Source organism: Euprymna scolopes, chromosome 36, assembly GCF_053919585.1.
Source record: "Euprymna scolopes isolate OS-2025 chromosome 36, ASM5391958v1, whole genome shotgun sequence".
Lineage (NCBI taxonomy): Eukaryota > Metazoa > Mollusca > Cephalopoda > Sepiida > Sepiolidae > Euprymna > Euprymna scolopes.
The window spans coordinates 61,755,417-61,780,746 of NC_136517.1; the positions used below are offsets into that span (position 1 = coordinate 61,755,417).

Below are 25,330 nucleotides of genomic sequence, written 5' to 3' on the forward strand. Positions count from 1 at the left end.
TTTTATTAAATGAATATGGTGGACCAAATCAACCAAAATATCCTGGCCCAGCATTATTGATGTGTTTGTGTCTTTATTCTTACTGTCATGTTACCATGTTTGTCCACTATCCTATAAAATAATTTCCATTTTCTTTTCATTTCGTATTTACAAACAGAGGGAGAGGGTTAGAACAGAATAGAGTGAAGATGGGAGAAAGAGAGAGAGGGCAAAAAGAGAAAGAAATGAAAAAGTGAAAGAAGGGGAGAAGCAAGAGCACAGGAAGAGAAAGAGGATCTTTTACAATATACGTTTAACAAAGCAAAACTTATCAAGATAAGAAAAGCTCAACACTATTAAGAGGAGCAAACAAATAAATTAAATGAAAGATGAGGAATAAACGTTATAGATTACTTTATTACATCATCAGAACAATAAGGAAAGTAAAAAAGGAAAATTAAGAAAAGAAATCTCTTTAGGCGATGGCATTTTGAAGCTAAATGCTTCTCACCATAAATACATTCATAGTTAAGTGAGAGTAAATCATAATCATGTTGACACGCTCACCAAAGTTAAGCAACATTAAGTTCCATCAGTATCAGATGGTGACTATTTGGAAGGACAGTGACAGCTGTATATGGAATGACAGTGACAGCTGTATATGGAAGGACACTGACAGCTGTATATGAAAGGACAGTGACAGCTTCCTGTAAAAAAAAATGTCACCATCTCCCCTGATCGAGATATACATGCAATTGGAGACCTCTTCATTTACTTTTCTAGAAACTTCTTCCATCGCCAATCTTTTACGAAAAACACCCGTCTAGCTGAATCCACTGTCAAAAATTTTCCCCACTCTTTATCTGTGCCTAAATCAAAACGTAGATTCCATGAACAAAGCTTCTTTCTTAGAACTGCACGCCTGTGGAACTCTGTTTTGTCTGCCTGCTTCCCACCTGACTACAACCTGGATGTCTTCAAGTCCAACGTAAACAAATTCCTGATGAACCGCCCCCCCCCTTAAGTAGACACTTCATTAAATCTCCACACTAACATACTGTACTTGCAATAATCCTTATCCCTGAGTGGCTTCTGGGCCTTGATAAGTGGTGACCACTGTGTAAAAAAAAAAAAAAAAAGAAGCCAACTGAACTCAATCAGGATGAAGCCACACCAGGCATTCAGCTAAGTTATAGATGGATAACATGTTCAATTAATTACAAATTACAGCTAATATCAGAATTAAAATAAAATTTCTTTTCAAACATAGAAAGAGGATCCAATATCACAATGTATTCTGACTTTATGAAAGCTTGACATTATAAACTTTCTAAAAACATGATTATCAACTAATATCAAAGTTTTAAAAAATATCTATTATAACCATGGAAATTTGGTATCTGTCTATCTGAACCTATTACTTTTATTAATGTACTATTGTATTGTAGTATCTGTTCTGTTATCATGATACCATCCTCCTATGCATCATCTCCTCTTCTTTGGAGGAAAGTGTGTGTGGGGGGAGGGGGGTAATATAGTGTCTGTTCTTACCATGTGATCATCCTCCCAGGCACTAACTGTTCCTTTGAAGGAAGAAGCTAGTGTAGCATCTATTCTGTTGTCATGATTCCATCCTCCCACACATTACCTCTTCCTATTTTTGGCAGGCAGAGAAGGATAGTGTAGTGCCTGTTTTGTGATCAAGAGACCATCATCCTAAGCATTACCAACTCCTTGAAGAGGGGGACAGGGTAGTGTACATCAAGAAATTATCACAATAGATTGTTCATTAGCAAACTCAGCACTATTATCTTGCTTTGCTGACACATCACTTAAGGCGTTCCCCAAATTCCTCACTACCTCTCCGATCAAAAGACACTTACCTCCTCCTCCTCCCATCAATGTCTCATTGGCAGCATTCACAATGGCGTCTACTAGCAGAGATGTTATGTCACCTGTCCAAATGGATATCTTATTGCTGATATCTGGGTGATCTGGTTCGGCTATGTCATATTCTGGAAAAAAAAACGTTTTAATAAAAATATAAATAAAAAATTTAAATCAAAGAAAAATTCAAATTTGTGGGAATTTCAGAATAGACAACATCAATTCTACATTTTGCTTAAGTTTCTTAAAAGTGTTACCTGACTAAGCGATTCAAGTCCTCTCCTATCTGTAATTATTAAGGTTATGACAACAGCATATTCTTTTTATTATTTTACTCTCAAGTATATATCCGACACAGTTAGACACAATTAATCAACCGAGAACTACATCACTCTACATAAAAACATAAGATCTCAATGGATATATCCCTGAGAATTAAAACAAGGAAAAGAATATGCTGTTGTCATAGCCCTAGCAATTATTAGGACGATAGATCCACAATCAAAGGGAGTTAACTCCTTTTCTGTTTCAGGCGGAGTTACCTCCTCCTTGTTAGCTCTGTTATGTGAGTTCTTACATAAAGATGCGAGAATAGCACAAAACACCCTGGCAGACACCAACCAAAAAAGGACTTTGAATCCATGTAAATAAAGATGGAGGTATATTACTTCTGCCCATGATAGCTGTGATATCGGACTAAGATTGATACATGTAATTTGTATCATTCTAGGTGTTGACTCTACGTCAATTGTGAGTATCCTCACACTTTCTGTCATTCATGTGCTACACACAAACACATATTTGTCTTTGGACATAATCTTCTGCAAGACATTAATACTTATGATATGCCAACATCCCCATTCATAACAGTAACTATTTACTTATAAAGTTAATTTCTTAATCAAAAGTCATAGATCATGTGGTCAGCATTACTGTGACTGCATGTGGCATTGCTGTGTCCTTCCAGATCGAGGATAATTTGTCAGTTACAATCAAAATTATCAAATACACAGAGCATTAATTGCATACATAATTTGATTAACCAACGCAACACATTTCTAAAAAAGAAAAGTGATTCTTCTATCCACTGTTGTTTACCTGAGCTGCAAAATGAGATACATACACAAGAAAGAAAGAGAGAGAGACTTATTTATAAGCTCATGGCTTAATTATTATCAAAACAGATGGGATGGGAGAGAAAGAAATAAAGATTTATTTATTTTCAGACTTATCATCATCTTCATAGTTGTTGTGAAAATTCCATTTCTACATCATTCTGCACAATTTTCTGTTAATGCCTAGCATTAAGAAATGACACTTTCTTCTGTACAATAATTGTCAAACATTCTTTAAATGAATAAGATTAACTGCTGCAATTATATTGAATTGTAGCAGTTCAATTCTTTTTAAAACAATAAATATTCTCGGTCTTCTTACTGCAAACATTGATCAATAAATATTCTTCAAATCAATAAAGTGAATGTAATTTTGAAATGCAGATATTTTAAAATTGTAATGTTTTAGTAAACATAATTAGATTTTGGAACAATTCATTTGAAATCAGTGAAGTCAGAATTTTTTACCTTCATCACCATCAGCAGCACTACTGTTTAATGTTGGTGACTATGACTCTCCAATGCGGGCAGCTATCTATAGCCCAAAATAGCTAAATTTTTTATGATAATCCCGTCCAATCAATCAAGTTGTCCATCAAAGTGAGTCTCAGTCAACCTTGCTTTTTCAATCCTGGCATTCTACTTGTCAATACCAGATGTTTTTTGATGGTAAATGTGTCCTAAGAAAATCATTTGTCTTTTCATGATGGTTTCCATCCGTATTCCTTTAGTACATCCGGATCTGGTCCAGTAGCAGTTTTTACTACTAGTAGTAGTAGTTTTTGTAGTGATATCAAATTAATTACCAACTACCATCTTTGCTGATTAAATAATCTATTTTTTGTTAATGTATAAAAGGTGATAAGGTACATATAAACACTAAATATCTCAGCATATTATTATATAGCTAAATAATGATAAACACTTAGAGCCTCCAAAAGCATTGAGAGAATTGCCAAAAATTTAACATAAACCGCTCTTAGGATGACAGGTGAGATTCAGTGGAAAGTAATATAGAATTATTCCTAATAATAAATATGAATATTGATATGCTCCAAAACTATTGCATGAAGAACTCAAGAGATGCCAGATATAATAGAAGTAAGAATTCTAATTATAACACTTCAATAAAGTCCAAACTGATTTTCTAATTTGTGACTAAGATCTACCATCATCCCATAATGCACACATTGCCCTTTGAAAGTTGTGTCCCATGTGCAGTTCTAATTCAAGATGGCTGACTGGAAGAACTAACAACTACTAGATGACATGAGAATATTTGCTATCCTTCAACTATGTACCATGTAAACATGTTAATAAAGTAAAAGGAGTCTGAAAATAGATTACACCACTTAAGTTATGGAGTGAAAAAGTTGTGGAATTAAATGCCTAATAGAGAAACTTTTGGGTGAAGAGCCATTCTTGTAATAGAAAAATGACCTAAAAAGGGAAGACAAAAGAAATAATTGTAAAAAAAAAAGAAAAGAAAAATGATTTAATTGTGAATATTAAATATAGTAGTCCCAATCAAAAACCAGCAGAATCAATCCAGCCAGAGAAGCTTTGAATTGTAAAGAATTTCAAGTGAGAAAAAAAAATGATAATAAAATAATCTAGTTAGAATCAGCAAAGCATAGTTCCCTTCTTATGTCAAGATGAAAAGCTATGTCTGAAAAATTCACCGAAATTCAGTACATTTTATACAATGATTCTGTTACTTGATTGGTTTGTTCTTATCACACCTGGTTATAAATACAATCGTTGTGATCATACACAGTATACTTATGCCAAAAATACTGCAACAGGAACTCTTTAATGCAAGAAATTTTTTTTAATCTTTTAGAATATGTTTAGTTTTCTTATAATTACTTATTGTTTACATCTCAGTAATATCATGATCATCATAATCATCATCAGTAGCAGCAGCAATAGCAGTAATATCATGATCGTATTGAGTTTAATATCTGTTTTAGATGATAGCATGCACTAAACAGCTTTTAGAAATTGATTTCCAAATTAACCTATCTCTAGCTGAGTCTTTAATTATCTCTCTTTCTCTCAAATCCATTATTATCACTTCCTCCCATGTTTTCTTTATCCTTTCTCTGTGAACTGAATCTAATAACTCAACTGTCATGTATTTACTAGCCCCAGAATTTGTATCCATTATTTCAATGTGGCCATACCATCAAAGTCATCAGATCTAAGCCTGTCCTTAACCACTCACATTGCATAGCCATCATATCAATCTCATTTCATTTCTCCCCATGCAACACATATCCTCAACACTAAGTTTTGTTGATTAACAGTAGAAAGGTTCTGCTGGTTAGTGATCATAGAACTCACTTCATCCATTCTTAACTCTTGCCGTCACACTAGCATCTGCTCCACCTTATGCTCTAATAATATCATCAAGATAACAAAATTTCTGGATAACCTCAATAGCTTTGTCATCCAGATATATTTTCTTCATTCCCACGTTCTTAGCCATTTCTTGTGTACAAATCAGAAATAAAATATGTCGTGTAGCGGAGGGAGAGGATATTGTCTGTTGCGTGTATATCTCACGTGTCTCTTTGTCTGTATCTATGTATATAATCATGATACGTCTAGTGTCTATATATGGCCATGTTCATAATGCTATATCGTCTAGTTAGTACGTCTGTGCATAAACATATGTTGACATACCTTTTTTTTGCCTCTTGGCTTCGTTGCTCATAGCTGCAAAGGGAACTGCATACACAAAATAAGTTGGAGGCTTCTTTTAATTAATGCTTGGTGTTATTCTTTCTCATAATTTGGTGGTGTCGATTCTTCCTTATCAGCCGTTCTTAACTCATTTTTGTGTTTCTTTCTACGACGCATCTTTGCACTAATTTTGACACATCTGCTCCATCCAAAATTGGAAACCAGACTGACTTGCATGCGAGAGAAAAGATATCTTCTTCACTTTCTTTCATGCTCTCTGTCTTTCTCTTTCTTTCTTTCCACATTCTCTTTCACGCGTACCCGAATGACCTATTTCAGGTGCTATTGTCGACCCGAGCTACTGAGTTTGACATACGTCAGCACTTAACTCTTGAACTCTTTTTGTACTAACCAACTTTCACAGCAAAATCACAATTTTCAACATACCAGCGTAACCCGGGATAGATTACATATCAAATAGTTTGTAGAGTTTGTAAGGGAGGTAATTCCTGTTATAATTTAAAGGTAAAAACATAAGTTATCTTCTTTACTTTTGAAGCTTTTGTTTTCATCCCTGTGTTCTCTTGTTGCACACTGACCCGAATCCAGGACGAGTTTTGATACATCCACTAACAAAATGGCATCACAGGAAAATGTAAGTTTAGATTTGTACTTCACTTTTATTTTCCTTTTTAACTCTTATTGGAATAGCTTAGTGCATTCTTCTCTTGTCTGTGATCAATGTATTCTGTGTGTTTAATCTTATGTACAACACACCTGGTGTTTGTATTCACAGCTTGTAATAAACAAGCTATTAATAAATAAAATGCATCCTCTTTATAGGACGTTTAAACGTTTTGTCACTTTCCAGCAAATGAAGTATTGTCACTCAAGCGGTTCTTATCTTCAAAGGAAAAAATAGATATAAATACATATAGGCATTAACCAGACATTTATTCAGTGCTTTCTTTACTAGGAGAGTTATACAATGGAGATAACTATAAACCATGATACTGTCAAGGTCTTTAATTTAGAACATTATGATTGGGACTGAAGAAAAAGAAAGATTAAAGCAAAAATAAAGAAAGACAAAAGTTTTAGAAAAAAAAGTATGAAAGGAAACAAGAAAAACCTGAAGAACCAGAGTCACTATTATTATTATTATTATTATTATTATTATTATCCTTATCCGTCGTCGTAGTAGTAGTAGTAGTAGTAGTAGTAGTAGTAGTAGTAGTAGTAGGAGGAGGAGGAGGAGGAGGAGGAGGAGGAGGAATAAGGATTATATAAACATTCAAACATTACATACCTGGCTTCAAAAGCCTGTAATACTCAGGCCAGGTTTTAATTGAAGAAAGCTCTGTGCATTTTCTTTTCTTCCTGCGTTCTTCAATGGATTCAGCCAGACATTTGTCTAAAAAGAGAAAAACAAAACTATCTTCAAAATTCATGAATATATAGGACGAGACATAAGTAACGGTGCAATCAAATACAACTGGGGAGAGTGGGCTACCCAGACTCTCCCTTAAGTGACTTATGATTTGAGCTAAAAATAAATGTTTCCATTTATTCTCTAACTGGGAGGGGGGTATTCTGATTTCAACAAAACTTTTATACAGACATTATCTTATAAGGTAAATGAAATTGAACTTTTATGTCAAATTCTGACATGTCTTCTAAAAAAAAAAAAAAAACTGACAATATTTTTGTTAGTAAAGAAATCTGTTTAACTTTTTCATTTTCATGCATGCAAGTGCATGCAAAAAGAATGCCTAAAGTTTATTTTTATGTGACCAAAAGTTTGTTTTGATATATAATAAAATTTTAAAGCATTCAAAATATTCTTGATCCAAGAAATAAAATTTTATGTCAGTATTAAAAAAAGTATTGTATTTGTTCATAATAAGCAAATACAAAAAATGGAATGTAATATTTTAAACTGTTAGAATAATAATGAAAATGTAATTTTATTTAACAATGTTATTTATTATCAAAGTTAACGTGTGAATCTAAGTTGAGTTAATGGTGGTTCTGCATTGTTGTGTACATATGAAATATTGTCAAATTTAAAATCAGCAGCAGCAATAGTAGCATCATTACCAGTATCAGCAGTAGCAGTAATTGCAGATTTTAAAAAATTAAAATTTATATATTATTTTGATTAACCTTTGACTTTTGGTACATTTTTCAAACATGGATTTGTGACACAATGGCTAAAAGTGTTGTTCATTTAGTTCCAAGTGATACTCCTTTGAATGTTGACAGTTCAATGTTTACTACAGGCAATAATAACCAAGGATAGTTTAATAATTAACACTTCTACCCAGTCATGGCTAAATATGGCACGACACCAGTCTATCATTACAAATTAAATAAATTCCATATAGGTTGCTATGATTTTGACAAAGATTTCTAAATTTGAAAAGATGCACCTAAAGAAGATCAGGGTTTGCATCAGCTGAAATGTTGTAAAAATAAAAACCAAAGTTATATATTGTAAAAATAAAAACCAAAGTTATATATTGTAAAAAAATAAAAACCAACGTTATATATTGTAAAAATAAAAACCAAAGTTATATATTGTAAAAAATAAAAACCAAAGTTATATATTGTAAAAAATAAAAACCAAAGTTATATATTGTAAAAAAATAAAAACCAACGTTATATATTGTAAAAAATAAAAACCAAAGTTATATATTGTAAAAAATAAAAACCAAAGTTATATATTGTAAAAAATAAAAACCAACGTTATATATTGTAAAAAATAAAAACCAACGTTATATATTGTAAAAAATAAAAACCAACGTTATATATTGTAAAAAGTAAAAACCAAAGTTATATATTGTAAAAAAATAAAAACCAAAGTTATATATTGTAAAAAATAAAAACCAAAGTTATATATTGTAAAAAATAAAAACCAAAGTTATATATTGTAAAAAATAAAAACCAACGTTATATATTGTAAAAAAATAAAAACCAACGTTATATATTGTAAAAAATAAAAACCAAAGTTATACATTGTAAAAAAATAAAAACCAAAGTTATATATTGTAAAAAATAAAAACCAAAGTTATATATTGTAAAAAGTAAAAACCAAAGTTATATATTGTAAAAAATAAAAACCAAAGTTATATATTGTAAAAAATAAAAACCAAAGTTATATATTGTAAAAAATAAAAACCAAAGTTATATATTGTAAAAAATAAAAACCAAAGTTATATATTGTAAAAAATAAAAACCAAAGTTATATATTGTAAAAAATAAAAACCAAAATTATATATTGTAAAAAATAAAAACCAAAGTTATATATTATAAAAAATAAAAACCAACGTTATATATTGTAAAAAATAAAAACCAAAGTTATATATTGTAAAAAATAAAAACCAAAGTTATATATTGTAAAAAATAAAAACCAAAGTTATATATTGTAAAAAATAAAAACCAACATTATATATTTTAAAAAATAAAAACCAAAGTTATATATTGTAAAAAAATAAAAACCAAAGTTATACATTGTAAAAAATAAAAACCAAAGTTATATATTGTAAAAAATAAAAACCAAAGTTATATATTGTAAAAAATAAAAACCAAAGTTATATATTGTAAAAAATAAAAACCAAAGTTATATATTGTAAAAATAAAAACCAAGAGTGAAACATAGTGCAGATGCACACAGAGAAATGCATGTGAAATGACGTCACCAATAGGGAAAAATAAAGACTTTAAAAAGGAGAGCACGTTAAGGACAGGAATCACATTTGAGATCATGTTAGAGGCATGGATAATGTTTGAAAGCACGATTATGTAAGAGACGTTACAGCAGAAATGAGAGAATGAAGAAATAAATGTTGTACAACAAAACAAAAACAGGAGTTGTAGTTCTTGTCTATGCTTTGTGTCCTTTGCGATTGAGGCCACAACGTGTTGGTTCCTGGACAACCTTACAAGATGCCAATAGTAGTTAAAATAATAGAAATTATATATAAAAAATTGTAAAGTTTTATGCTTTATAAAAAGAAAATCTTGTTATAATTTATATTTTTGCCATCATTTAGGTACTGACTTTTTATCTGCTATATATGTACCAGAGTGGAGGTCAAATTCTATTATCTGTATATATTTAGGATGGTAATAAAATTTGACCGCCACTCCTATACTGTTTTAATTAAGCAATTCTTTAATAATCTTGATCTTTATCAGCAGATAAAATATTCAAAGGTTGGGATATATGTGTAAAAATAGCAACAATACATTTAATTTATTATTAAAGGGTTTTTATCAATATTTTATTTATATTAAAATTTCTTCTAAGTCACTGATTAACTTATTATGTGCCAAATTGTTTTTTGTTTTTATATCTCTAACCCAATTCAAGATGATAGATGGACACTTTTGATGCATATGAATATTGAGTATTTAATATACTTTCAAAATATGCAATTATGTTCAGTATAATTTGCATAATTAATAGCGGCCATCTTGAATACATTATTTGATTATTAAATTCAACTGTCTTTTGTCTACGTGCTAAATAGATTTTATTTCTATCATTTATTATTTGTCTACTCCACCACAACTTCAGTGTTCGACAAATTATTAAAAAGCAAATATGTTTCTATCATATCACACCTAGTTTAGCCAAAATTATAATTCAAGAAAGTAAATAAAAATTCACGAGGGATGAATGATAATAATGAAAACAAATACACATTTTTATTTGTTCTTTTACACAATTATATATACTAGCGAGACTTGTGGAAATTCCACAACTGCAACTTTCATATGTAATATATTGGTGTTGGGTATTCTGTGGACATTCAGCGTGAATGAAGACCCCACCCCCCACCCCCACAATATTACTGTAGCCCTTTTGTTAAAACTGTAAAAGTATTTATCTAAGTAATCTGGTTAATGTAGTGTCAGAATAGATCTGATTATTATGGTTTATATCTCCAATATCTTTATATGAGTCTGTGACATATTTCCATTGTATTATAATGTTATAAACTGAATTATAAAAAAATTCTTAATGCTGCAATATTGAAGTTATAAATTTATGATATTTTTTACTAGAATATCTTGTCCTTTTCTTTTCCAGTTTAAACAACTAGTCCTTTACTTTTCCATGTTTAAACTTAACCATATTACTTTTCAAGCTCACATTATTCTATAGTAACCCATGATTTTCCAAGGCTTCTTTCACTTGTCCTTTGTTTAATTTCAGTCTTATTTTTTTGCCTCCATAAACACATATGTAATAACAATGTATGGCACTCGTCTGCTTTCAATAAAATCACCCCAATTATCTCCCTTTCATGCTTTCATTCTCTTTGTTTCACTTTTTGCTTCTCTTTTTGAATTAGTAACAACAGTAGTCGCTGAAACGATGTGGTTGCTATGGAAACCAATCATAAAAAGCGTTGCGCACCTCTTTACATTTTTTTACAATTTTGAACACCAGAAAATTCATTATAACTTTTGTTTTACTGAACAAAATTGAAAAAGTCATGTTTTTTATTGCGGGTCAATTTTTAAAAGAATTACATTGCTGGAAAGAGAATAAAATAAGCTTTCCAATGATGTTAATTCATTTTTCTTTTATGCGTTCAATGTTTTATGCTCCAAGTTAAAAATGAAAAAGCAGTAAAAAATGACAACAGCAAAAAGGGAAACTGTTTTTTCAATGTTTACATTTCATACATTACGTTTGGATACACATGCGCGGGGTCAAATTTGATTGAATATGGCTGAAATTTTACAGGCTATATAAACATAGAAGTCCATCTCTACTGGACTTTAATTTATATTTTTACAACCACAGGAAACAAAGTTATGACCGAGCAAAGTTGATGAGGAATATTTCAAAATTGATAAGATAAATTGGTATATATCATCCATTTTCATATAGATAATAGTTTCAGAATTATTTTCATGTATAATATGTAAATATTTGATAATTATTAATTGTGCAGAAATTTCTTTAAAATGTTATCTTTTATAGAAATTCAAATCTGCTTAACAGGGAAAACGGTTCACTATGCGCTGACCAGTGCTCAGTCAACTAAAGTCAGCGCATTAACGAGTTTCATTTATATTCTCTTAAAAAAAACAACTTTTTTTTCAAAACGAAAGCAGAAAAATCAGTTTCCTTTTTCATTCTGAGTTAAAAAATTAATTAATTGATTAAAAAAATATTTTCGAGTTTTTCAAATTTGATTTCCAAACAATACTATTTTTTGTTTAAAAAAAAAAAAATGTACATGCGTTTCTTTGTATTCATAACTTCTTACTTGTACTTAAGTTAGAATTGTGTTTTTTCAGTGTTTTCAAAAAACAAAAAAACACAATATATATCAAATAAAAGCATTTGTGCACTTATGCTACCATGTTAAAATAATAACATTTAGAAACCCATTCTTAACATGGGGAAGGAAGGGTGTTTTGTTAACTATTCTGTACTTTCACCTTACAATTAAATATATTGTGAAACTTGAATCTATTTTTAACTCATTGTCAAGACCATTTTTTCGAATCTGTAAAACAAACACGTTTTTTTTTAATTGAAAATATCTAAATAATAATAATAATAATGATAATGATAATAATAATAATAATAATAATAATAATAATAATAATAATAATAATAATAATTAGGCGGTTCGATAAAAAATTTCATTGTAATGCATTTTGTACATTTTTACCTTGTTCCCACCACAACATTTTATTTAAAATGACTATCTTTTTAAGGTTTTCAGGTATGCTGAAAATGAAGATCACATTTAAATTTTCCGCAAATAAGTAACTTTCCGGATATTAAGCAATGTCATTTCTTATATTATTGCTGGTGGCTATCTTGGTACACACATTTGCGCATAGTTTCTTGGGGTTGCATTTGTGCGTACCAAGGTCGCCACCAGTGAAAACATAAGAAATGACATTGCTTAATATCTGGAAAACTACTTATTTGCAGAAAAGTTAAATGCGATATTCGTTTTCAGCATACCCTAAAACCTTTAAAAGTAATCATTTTAAATGTTAAGGTGGAAACAAGGTAAAAAATTACCGTTTTATTTCTTTTTTTACATAGTTTAATTTTCAGTAAAACAACAGAATAGAAATGACAAAAATTACCATCAACTGGTGAATATATAGTTGTTGCTTATCAGGATTCCTGGTATCCTGGTACTGTGAAAGCTACATCAAGGATTCATGTAGAGTACGATTTATGGTTGCATTTCAGAAAATAAGGGTATATTTTGGGCCAGATAGACAGGATTTACAAAATTGGAAATTGGACTGGTCCCAAAATGCATAAGTTTTGGTCAACTATGGGAATTTCCATCTTTTACAGAAATCCAAAATCTATATGAAAAATTTTCTTTGATTTATTTCCGAGATTAATTCATCTCTACTCAGTTTTTTTTTCTTTGAGGGGAGTAGTAAATACCGGCCATAAATGCTCTTTAGGCATTCAATGGCTACACCCAAGGCTACATCCTTTGGTGAAGAGGCAGGGAAATGCCTGCTCTCAATAAAGCTATATTTAAATACCACTATAATACTTAGTTTTGTTCATGAATAGACACCCACTGTATGATACTATGCACCAGTTTAAAAATAAACTGAAATTTGTACATCTTAATTTATAATTCATGGCTTATGGTAAAGAGATACATCAAAATTGACTACATAATCAGAAAGAGCACACAATTTTACATAAGACTGCCAAGTTTCATGAGAATAGCTGGAAAAATAAATAAATGGTGGCAAAATTACCGAATTTCTTGAAATGTTGAGGTCCGTAATTTAGCCCATTTTTTCTAAAGAAAAATGTCCACGGAAAAGCCTAAATTTTGGCACTTAAAATTCTCATAATTTTTTAACTACTGATGGTATTTAAGCATCTTTTACATAGCTCTTTTCATGCAAGTTGATAAAATAATTATCTAAAAAGAAAAAATTAACTTGTAATGCTGAATTAAATAATAAACATTTCATCCATTAATTCAAATTATCATGTTGTATTATTACTTTAAATAATGCTGAGCTGTTTTGATGGTCATATAGGTGTGATACATAAAAAAGACTTTCACATTTATTCATTTAGATTTAAAAGTGACAATGAAATTACTTATCAGACGTGAACTAATGCATCTTTAATTAGGTATCGCAAATCTGAATAGTTTAGAATCTAAAAAGTACTATGGTGAAATTCTGTTCAATTTTAACTTGTGATATCATCAGTTATGCATTTTAGGTTTGCAGAACAATATTTTTTTGTTTTCTTTTAAATGGAGAATTGCACTCAAAACAAGGGGAGACAATTCAAGATTTTCAATTCAGCTTTTCAGAGAATTTCTTTGAAAATAAAAAAAAAATGAAGTTCGTTTTTTTTTTGTTTTTAAAAATCATACATTTTCATCGAATGATCATTTTCGTTCATTTTAGAAAAATACAAAAATTGTATTTTATAAATACTAAACAGTTTTATTTTAAATATTCAGATAATATTTTATTTGTGTTAATTTAGTGTGTTTTTTGTTTTTTTGCAAAGATCTTTATGCCGACATTAAAAGGTTTAATTATTATTTACCACAATACATTTGTAAGGATTTTCACTTGTTTGAGATACATTAAATGCCCACTAGACTCCATCCTTTGTCAGGTTTGTCAGGATAAATTGACATGATGATACTTCATCCTACAAGTAAACTTTGACCAAATATTCAAAATGACATTCAAAGCCCAAATAAGATCTCTCTTAGCATGGCTATACACTGACTCATCCATTCCAGTCTATTAATTGACTAAAGAAATCTCTTACAACGACTTTATTTTACCAGCAGTTTACATAGAAACGAAAGTAATGTTATTTGGGTTTTTCCAATATTACTCACCATGAATAAAGACACACTGTTAACCCAGCAATCCTAATCACCCAAAAGAAGAGAGAGGAGTATATTAAAAGGGAGCTGAAGACAAGATGGCAACAACATAAGAGAGCAGGCAAGTTCATGGAAGAACTGAACCAGAGTTACATCGACGAGGAGGCTTAAAAGCAACAAATTTCCATTTGATGAAGAGTGATTAATTACAGCTGCACAAGACCAAAGGTTACTCACAAATGGATTTAAGAAAATGGCTGGTCTACAAAAAACTGACCAATGCAGATTCTGTCACTCAGCTGTTGAAAGCCCAAGTCGTCTAATGTATGAATGCAAGATCTTTCTAGCTGCCCGCCACAACAAAGTATGTAGATACCTACACTCGAAGATCTGCAAAGAGATGCAACTTGACAGATCATCAAACATCTGGGAACATGAACCAGCACCGATAACATCAAAGTGACAGTGTTCTATAACAAAGATATACAGGTGGGCAGTTGCATAAAAGACAAAGCCATCAAGCCAGACATTGTAATATGGAACAATCCCAAAAGAACTGCGCTCATTATTGATGTCACAGTTCCAAATGACTTTGGCCTTAATAGAGTTGAACGGAAAAAGATAAAATATCAGGACCTAAAAAATGATCTAAAAACCACATGGTCTCTGAAAGAAATAGACATTATACCGGTTGTGATAGGAGCAACTGGTTTAATAAAAAAGAATCTTCAGAAATACTTTGAAGCAATCCTTGGAAAACCAAGTTGTCATGAAATACAGATAGCAGCCATAAAGGGGAACAGCATCTATTCTTAAAAAAGCCATCGGATATGAATTTAAATCATAACAGAATCAAGTGTTTGCCTTTTAATTTCTTAAAACAAACCAAAGTAAAATTAAAAAATAAAAAATTTAAAAGTTTGAAATGACTATTAGACACCATCCTAGAGTTTATTCGGTTTCATTGTAGAAGGCTTTCTGACATGGTTACTTCTTTTATATTCAACCTTTAAGCTCATTTTCATCTGAATAAACTTTCTTTTTATCTCATGAGGCTTCATCAAATTGTAAATAACCGATTTGTGTTAATGTCATGATTTTTTCACCAGGTTGATTACTTTCCCATTTCTTAACAGCTTTCTGCCTTGTTTCCTAACCAGCAGATCATTTACTTGGGTTACTACATAACATGACTTTCCTTTTTCCTAAAAATAAAAGTTATGTGCAACAAACATATCCTTCTGTATTCCTATCACCATTTCCTTCATACATACCCTCAAAATCACTAGACTTCTTTCCAACATGACCATTCAAATCCCCTGCCACACTAATTAGCTATTAATATAATAAATTAGACATGATACAGGTATTAGCTGTAGACACTTTAAACAGTTCACTCTGAATAAATACAGTAACAATCAAGAGAACTTACTATAACATTGCATCAGGAAATCTTAAACCCACTATATGGTTTAACATAATAATAGAAACTTTTTCAGCTAAATATACAGCTAACATTACTTTAAATTCTTTACTAATTATATTTAAATTTAGCATTAAACCAACTAGTTAATATAAATATCATAACCACAGGAAATGACTATATGAATGTAGAATATAATAAGTCAATAGAGCAAGAGTATATTTAATAATTGAATAAATATAAATTCCATAGTAAATTGTTATAAATGTACATTATATTCAATAGCTTTTTCACTTCCACTATATTTTATGCTGGTAAGGGTTAATTAGTATTTTTTTTTAATTGTTAAAATTTCAATACTATTTTATACAAGCGAGGAGTACCCGGCGTTGCCTGGGTGTTTGGAGGTGAGTGGGGGGGGGGGGGTTAAAAAATAAAAAAAGGTAAGTATGAGGATCGAACCCGAACCCTTGAGGCAAAGTTGTAAATTAAAGTGTGAAAAAAAAAACATGCGACGTTAACCATTGCCCCACCACGAGATGCTAACGGAAACACGTTTGAATTTATTTAATTACTTGGATTTAGCAGGTGGCCGTTTTAATGAGTAAATGAGGTCAAGTTTGACTGCGGGATAGTATTCATTTACTGCTGAACGCTTCCCCCCCCCAAGATGTTATAGGAAAAAGACTAACCCACATGCGGCGAGCGACAAATATTGAATATTTATCTTCCCGAAATCGAGCAAATTAAATAGACAGGCGAGCTTCGTTGTTAACTGTGAGATATTACGATTTATATGTGATATAAAAAGTTTTAAAAAGTTGTGAAGCGAGCGACCGCTTCTCTGAAAAAAGCCTTTTGTTGACATACAGAAAAAGCGAACACACATACATACATACATACATTTTCGCTTTTATATATATAGATTTCAAAGACACATGCTCTTTGAAAATTAGAAGTTTAGGTTACTTGATGAAGGTCTTTAATTGATTGAAACAGTAACTTTGTTATTGCCATAACCATGTAATTTGTTTAGCTAATATTATATATCTTGAGTTGTAAGCTATGTTTAGTTTTAGAAAAGTTTCCGATGGGTAGTTATTCTATACAAGTCCTGGGGATGGCGAATTCTCAGTAGACAGCTGTTCTGTACAGGTTCTGAACTTTATAATTTTGCAGCCAAATAGCAAAAGATCCTTTTCTTGTTGACACAAAAAAAAAGCTCTCCTTGCTAAAAAAGGTTTAATTTTTATGGAGCAATTCTGGTTTCTGATTGGTTGATAGAAGAACATGAATTAATTTGATTCATCAGTTTCTAGCAGTAGCATTTATAAATAGAATCTCCCAACTGTGAGGGACCATACCCACTGATGAGTCAAAAATATTGCAACCCTCCCCCCTATATTTTTTTATATAATAATATATATATATTGTTCATTTTTATATTCAATTATAAATAATAAAAATAGAAGTTATTTGGATCTTAAAATTTGAGCAAGTAAAAAAACCTTTTTTAATTTTGTTCAAATGTTAAATATATATATATATATATATATATATATATATATATATATATATATATATGCGTGTGTGTGTGTGTGTGTGTGTGTGTAGAAAAGAGAAATAAAAGAAATGTATTTTTATTTTTACCTTAAAAAAGGGTGGACATGTGAAAAAGCACCCATCTCTTAATTTTGATTATGCAGTCTCATTTCAAAAACGCATGCATGCACATACATATATATAAATAAATATACATGTAATATATATCCATAAAAAAAGAGAATTTATTTTTTTGTTTTGTGTTAATTAAAACAAAGCAATAAGAATAGGAAATTTTCAGTAAATTAGAAAAACTATTGTGCATAAAATAAAAGTAAAAAGTAAATTGTAATTTATGCGTACCTTAAAATAAGTATGCAAAAAGGATTTGTAATATATATATATATATATATATATATATATATATATATATATATATATATATATATATACACACATAAATACATATATATATATATATACACACATAAATACATATATATATACACACACATACATATATATATATATATATATATATATATATATATATATATATATATATACACACAAAGAAAATGTTTTCAAAAGTGATTTTTTTTTTAATTAAAAAAAATGTTTTTGTTATTTTTTTTGTTGATTTTTTTATTTCAATAAAAGTATTAGTTACACATTAGTATGTGTTGTTAATACAAACAAAATGGATGCAGTTTAATGTCTTGCTCAAGACAATTTTCAATATATAGATATATATATATACACATACATAGGCTTGTGAAAAGTTATTTAAAGTTAAATCCTGAAAAGTTTTGAGGCAAAACACTTTAACTTTATTTTTGTCATGGGTTTTGTGAATACATCAGCAATATTTTGTTCTGATGACATAGTTTAAAGAATGGATTCCTTTTTTCACTTAATTTCTGATGAAGTGGAATTTAATATCTATATGCATAGATCTTTAGTGAATTACTGTTCTGTGGTAAGACTAAGCTAGCTTGATTATCACAATTAATTACTACGGGGGTTTTAGTTAATTCTGATTTTAAAACAGCCTTTAGGATTTTTTGAGGTAAAGTGCGTCTTGCGCAGTATGTGTGAGTGTAATAAATTCCACCTCACACGTAGTGTGAGATACAATTTGTTGTTTTTTAGATTTCCATGATAGTCTAAAACAATATCCAGATATACTTTTTCAATCTTCATCGTTTCCCCATCTGAATCTGAAAATCCTTCTAATTTTAGGGGACTTGTTGATTTTCTAAATACAAAATTCTGTTCTTTAGTTCCTCTTAAATAATGAAGGACTTGTTTAGCTGTTTAAATCCTTCATTGTCGACAATGATATTGTTTACTCGACTGCTATCGGCCAGCTCTACAAAGTGACTTTGAGTGTTAAAGTTAGGATCAAAATTGATAAAGTCAGGTTCCTTAATTACATGTGCCGTTGCACCACAATCGACAAGAAAGTTTTTACTGTTTGTTGAAGCATTATAAAAATATATGTTCACTAACGGAGCTCTCCACATTTTTAATGAAGTCTTCTTTGAAATTATTGTATCTACATTGGAAACTCTTGTAATTAGGTCGCCCACAATTATACCAAATAATTTTCATGATTTTCTTAGGAGAAAAATTGTTTTTGGAAAAGTTGCAGTTTTTATTCAAGGTAAAGGTATAATTAAATTTTGGTGTTTTTAAGTGGCCATTTTTAAATTTCAAATTTGTAGATCGTAACTCCGGAGTGCCACCTTGAATTGACTAAAAGTCATGTGTTTTTCTTTCTGTGTCATCACGGTGGTAACTGGTTTGAAATAACTTGGTAATCCTTTAAGGACCATGGAGATTAACAGACTGTCGCTAATAGTTTCACCAGACATTTTAAATGAATTTGCTGTTGTTTCAGCTCTTATAATGTAATCTGTAATCGTCTCAGCTTCCATATGTTTTAGAGATGTCAGTTCAGTATATAAAGAGATAATTTTGGGTTTTCCTTCTGACAAATAATGCTCTCTTAATATGTTTATTGCTTGCAGCCATTGTCCAGTGTTTCTCTCATTACCAGTGATAGACTTCGGTCATCTAAGTATGGTATTAATTCCGCAAAGACAGTTGTGTTTTTTTTTTCAATAAAGTTTGGATCAGTTCTGTTTTCAGGCTTTGCCTAAATTACTTTATGTAAATTTTGGATTTGTAAATATCCTAGAAAGTTTCACTTACGACGAAGCGAATTTTGATTCTGATCCATGGAAGTAAAGTCTCACACCGGGTCCATTACCTCTTGAGTTGTAAGCCATGTTTAGTTTTAGAAAAGTTTCCGATGATTAGTTATTCTATACAAGTCCTGGAGATGACGAATTCTCAGTGAACAGCTGTTCTGTCCAAGCTTTATAATTTTGCAGCGAAAGAGTGAAAAATCTTTTTCTTGTTGACATGAAAAAATGTGCAAGCTTGCGAAAAAAAAACAGGTTCAATTTTTATGGAGCAATTCCGGTTTCTGATTGGTTGCTAGCAGAATGTGAATTAATTTGATTTCTAGCTGCGTTTATAAATAGAATCTCCCAACTGTGAGGGACCATACCCCATTATAAGTAAAAAAATTTGCACCAAAATATATATATATATATATATATATATATATATATACACATGTATATATATATATATATATATTATATATATATATATATATACATACACACACATACATACATACAAGAATTATGGGATTTATATTTAAATTTTGTGCAGTAAAAATATAGAATTTTTAAACAAAAATTTATTATTTGAAACAAGGAATACAAGAAAGTTAAAGCTTTTTCCTTAATTCATGGATTTTCAATGCATGGCTCATTTCTTCAGAGGAAATGTCTTTAGCAAAATAATCATTAGGGATAAACATAATTTTGCTTTTTAGAACATATATTGAAAATAATTTTAAAATATTTTTAAAGGACACCATTTTAAGGTGATCCAATGGTAGAATTGGATAAACAAGACCCATATAACCAAAATGCATGTTCTTTTTCTTGTTTTAGATTCAAATGAACAGCTACAATTTGATTTGAAATATACACCACAAAAGCACGATTGTCACAGCTGGTGAATTTCAAAAAACACAATCTGGATGTGAGGACACTTTAGAAGAATGATATGCAACAAAATTGTTTTAAACTTCGAAAAAATGCCACAGAAACGTATGGAATACTTCAAACTGCTTTTGGACCACCTTGTATGAATCGAGCATCAGTTTTTGAGAGGCATAAGAGATTCAAGGAAGAAAGTGAGGAATGATGAGAGATGTATGAGGAGTAAGGAAGTCAGAACATGAGAGTTGATTGGCCAAATAAAGAATTTCATGGATAAGGACCATCGTGTGTCTATCGAGACAATAAATGCATAGTTTCATGTGAGTATGGGAACTGTACACACAATTGTTCATGAGAAAGTGAAAACGCGGAAGTTTTACACAAAGTTTGTCCCAAGGGTACAGTACACAAGTTCATACTTGTCACAGTCTATTTGACCAAGGTGGGCATCGAAACAGTTCCTCACCCTCCCTATAGTCAAGACCTTGCTCCCTGTGACTTTTAGTTCCCTAAGTTCAAAAAAAAAAACTTTAGAGAATGCTGTTACCATTGATGAGATGAAAGAGGCTGTGACACAAGGGCCATTGGCATGCTCACACAAGAGGACTTCCATGGGGCCTTCCAGAAGTTGCTGGAATTGTGCAGCAAGTGCATTGCAGCTGGAGGAGTTTACTTCAAAAGAGACTAGAGTTTTATATGTGTACTATCAATAAAAGTGCACATACGAAAAAAGTCTGGAAACTTATTGAAAACACCTCATATATATATATATATATATATATATATATATATATATATATATACCTTAGTAGTATTTTTTTAACCAAAATTTTCATATATTAAAATTCTGATAATGTTCATATACTAATAAAATTGACTCAATCATTTAATTTTCATGATTATCAGTTTTCATAATCGAGCATGCATATAATATTTTTGCAAAAATCAAGACAACAAAATATAAAATGAGAAAATCTCATTGTGTATTTTCTTATGCATTACAATTGTTTCCTAACTGTTTGGACAATTCTAAATAGTATATCACTAGCAGTTCAGGCCGGCTTTGCTCAGGCCCTATTTACTGTTAATAACTTGATGTGCATATGTATATATATATATATATATATATACATACATATATATATATATATATATATATATATATATATTAAAAAGTTTGACTCATGTCCAATTAACCTACATCTAAAATTTCAAGTGTTTAGACCAAAAATTGGCGGAGGAGTTTGGTAGAGTCTGCAAAGGTCAACTCTTTTAACTTTGACCTCTTGTCAGCTAAATTTTCTCCCAAAAACTGATTAAAAAGCTTGCTGCAGGTCTGAATACCCTTTAGGTAAAATTTCAAATGTTTACACTCCAAATAGGCTGAATAGTTTGCTTGAGATCGCAAAGGTCAAATCTTTTGAACTTTGACCCCCAGGAGCCAAATTTTCGGCCAAAAACCGATTAAAAAGTTTGCCCTATATCTGAATACACTTTATGTAAAATTTCAAATGTTTAGACCAAAAATTGGCTGAGTAATTTGGTAGAGACAATAGAGGTCAAATTTTTTTTAAATTTGACCCCAATTTTGACCCCTTAATATTTATTGTTTAGGGCTCAAATTAAATTAAAAAGTTTGGTTTATATCCAAGTAACTTAGATCTAAAATTTCAAGTGTTTAGACCCAAAATTGGCAGAGGAGTTCAGTAGAGTTTTCAAAGGTCAAATCATTGAACTTTGACCCGTTGACAGCCAAATATCTGGCCGAAAACTGATTAAAAAGATTTTCCCAAATCTCAATACCCGTTATGTTAAATCTCGAGTCTGTAGACTGAAAATTGATAGAGTAGTTTGGTAGGGAAATGTACACACACAGACAGACAATTTCACTGTTATAGATATATAGATTTAAAAATATTCCAAAACAGTTACTCTTCAGATGGATAAATACACTATTTATGCATATATCAATTCATTCATAATCTCTAATTTTAGAAACAAGCAGTTCGACCTACCTATACATCATCCTTATATTTTCAATTTGTTTTTATTTTTGATAGCCTTCATATTTAGTAATGACCCTATTTTCGTAATTCTACTTTTTAAATGATATTTCAACCTATTTTAATGTTAATATAATCTTTTGTAAGTCTTTTTATTTCAATAATTATTTTTCTTTCCCAATTTATTTATTTGCTTGATTTCCAAATGCTAATCCACCCCTTCAAATTCTAGTTTATACCTATATGCTTGATTATTTCTTTTACAATCTCTGACAGTTTCGTACAAACTTTGTTTACATTCTGCAATGTAATGGTTAATTATTACTTAACATTTTATTTCTTAAGATTTTTTGTGATTAAAAGGTTAATTTAAATATTATTAATTAAAATTTATTTTCATCCCATACTGGTTATGCCATTAATTTAAATTTATCTTTTCAATTCTTATCATTATCCAAGTATTTTTTTTTTATTTATTATCTTTCCTTTTTCTTATCATCTGTAAAATTCTTACGTTCAAAGGGGAAAATATCTATTTAGTCAATTTTTACCAATTTATCAAAACTCCGTGCATTAATATTTTAATATTAACATTTAGTATTTATTAATAACTTTTCATTTGAAACTTATAATTCTAACATTATCTTCTTTATAACAATCTCAGTTAAATTTCTCTCTTAGTTTTCTCCAACTTTATATTTAGATTAAATTTATTTTAATCCATCCTAATCTTTGCATTATTGAAATTACCCGGGTGTTATTTTATTATCCATAACTATTATTTTTCTTTTTCAAATTTATTTTAATCAGGTTTTAGACCTGATAACAGGAATTTATTTCTATGAAGACAGCTTTGTATAACATCTAACTTTTTGTTTAAAATTTCCTCTTTAGAATTAACTATGTAGTATGCCTCAAGTAAACATAGATTACATTTTTTTGATCTACTTGGTTTATACTTTCTAGCTTTATCTATTATTGACCATTTTAATTCAAATTCTTTTTTATTCTTAGGTAGTTCCCTAACCCAATCACCTAATGCAGTTGTGTTTCTCTTATTTTTTGTAATTATTTTTGTTCTATCCTTATTTTTATCATTGTCCTCATCCCAATTTGGTTCATTTTGTGATCTGATTTTAAAAGATGCAACATGGTTTCAGTATCTGTCCTTAAAAAGAAAAAAGCAGTTTCCCCTAGGTATCTCTTTTTACTATTATCCACTTTAATTTCACATTTGTATACAATTTCAGAAATTAAGCAATTGCCCTCCAATGGACATTCGTTAGGTATTCTACAGTTACATTTTCTCTCCAAATTTAGTTCACCTGATTCAATCCTAATATTATTCACTATTTTGTTTATTTTACCATTATTAGAACCTATTATAGTATTACCTAGATTGGTGGCAGTTGAGAATGAAAGCTTAACTGTGTTCTTATTAAATTTTACTTAATCTAGTTTCTGGGGTGAATAATTGATAAGAACTCCCCCCCTCCGAAATAGATTAAGTAAGATAATAAAAACACAGTATACCAAATTACAAGTCTGTAGATAAAAAATTCATTGATTATATAGGTTGAGAAGTGCTCTCACACCAACACTTTTTTTTATATATACAGTATCGTGCAAAACTAAGGGACAAAATTTTAAAACCTAATATTTGTTAGAAATAACAACTGTGAAAAGCTAAAATTTTGACAACTGGTAGTCGTTATCATCCATAATAACATACTAAAATTTTAATCATTTGCAAATGGTAGAAAAAGAATTATAACATTTATTTATTTATTTATTTTCAAAATAGGAAGTTCAAAAGTAAGGGAGAAAATTGAGATAAACAATGTAAACAGCCAAAATACAATAAAAATACATATTTAATAAATAAGTCCTTGCTCTCAATGACAGCTGCATATCTTCGACTACAAGAATGAACCAGTTCTTGACAATTTTCGATTCTAATTTTAGACCATTCTTCTTGAAGCTTCACCCACAAATCCTCCGTGTTAGTGGGATTTCTTTCCATAAGTTTTGTCCCTTAGTTTCGTACGCTACTGCATATATATATATATATATATATATATATATATATATATATATATATATACTAGCATGGATGCCTGGCGTTGCCTGGGTGTTTGGAAGTGTGTGTTGAGCAAAAAAAAAAAGGAAGGCAATCTCGAACACGTACCACAAAGGAGGAAAAGAATGTGAAAAAAAACGTGACATCTTTGCTGTTACGACCACTGCCAAACCAGAAGTGATGTAGGTTTAAATTAATGCTAGACAATCGAAAAGAGGGGATGACTTTCGTAAATATTGGCGAAAAAAACGACCTCTCCCTGTAGAAAAGTGCCCAGTTGAGGGTGAAGAAATTAATGTTTTTACCCAATTTTTCGGTATTTGTCGTCTGAAGGGTCGAGCTTCAAAACGATACTGACCTTATGAAAATCCGTCACCTTTGTCAAAAGTTTTAGGCAGACATGTAAACATACCTACATAGATTTATATATTTTAACTTCAATTTTCGACCCAAACCGATTAAAAAGCATGCCCTATCTCTGAATACCCTTTATGTAAAATTTCAAATATTTAGACCAGAAATTGCCTAAGTAATTTGGTAGAGACCGCAGAGGTCAATTTATTCTGACCCCTTAACATTTATTGTTTTGGGCTCAAATCAAATTATTAAGTTAGATCAATGTCCAACGAACCTATATCCAAA

The 25,330-nt window shown here is 30.2% G+C and overlaps 1 protein-coding gene across 8 annotated transcripts in view; it reads right to left on the bottom strand.

The window, feature by feature from the left end:
• Positions 1 to 25,330, bottom strand: part of LOC145260533 (uncharacterized) — a 194,512-nt gene that overhangs the window by 149,244 nt on the left and 19,938 nt on the right. For all 8 annotated transcript variants that reach the window (XR_013864313.1, XR_013864314.1, XR_013864315.1 and 5 more), the window contains exons 2-3: positions 6,979 to 7,083; positions 1,863 to 1,994 (exon numbers count right to left, since the gene is read on the bottom strand). Coding sequence is in view for 2 of the 8 variants with exons in the window: in XM_080118738.1 (XP_079974864.1) it covers positions 1,863 to 1,994; positions 6,979 to 7,083 (237 nt within the window). In the remaining 6 variants the exon portion in view is untranslated. The remainder of the gene's footprint in view (positions 1 to 1,862; positions 1,995 to 6,978; positions 7,084 to 25,330) is intronic.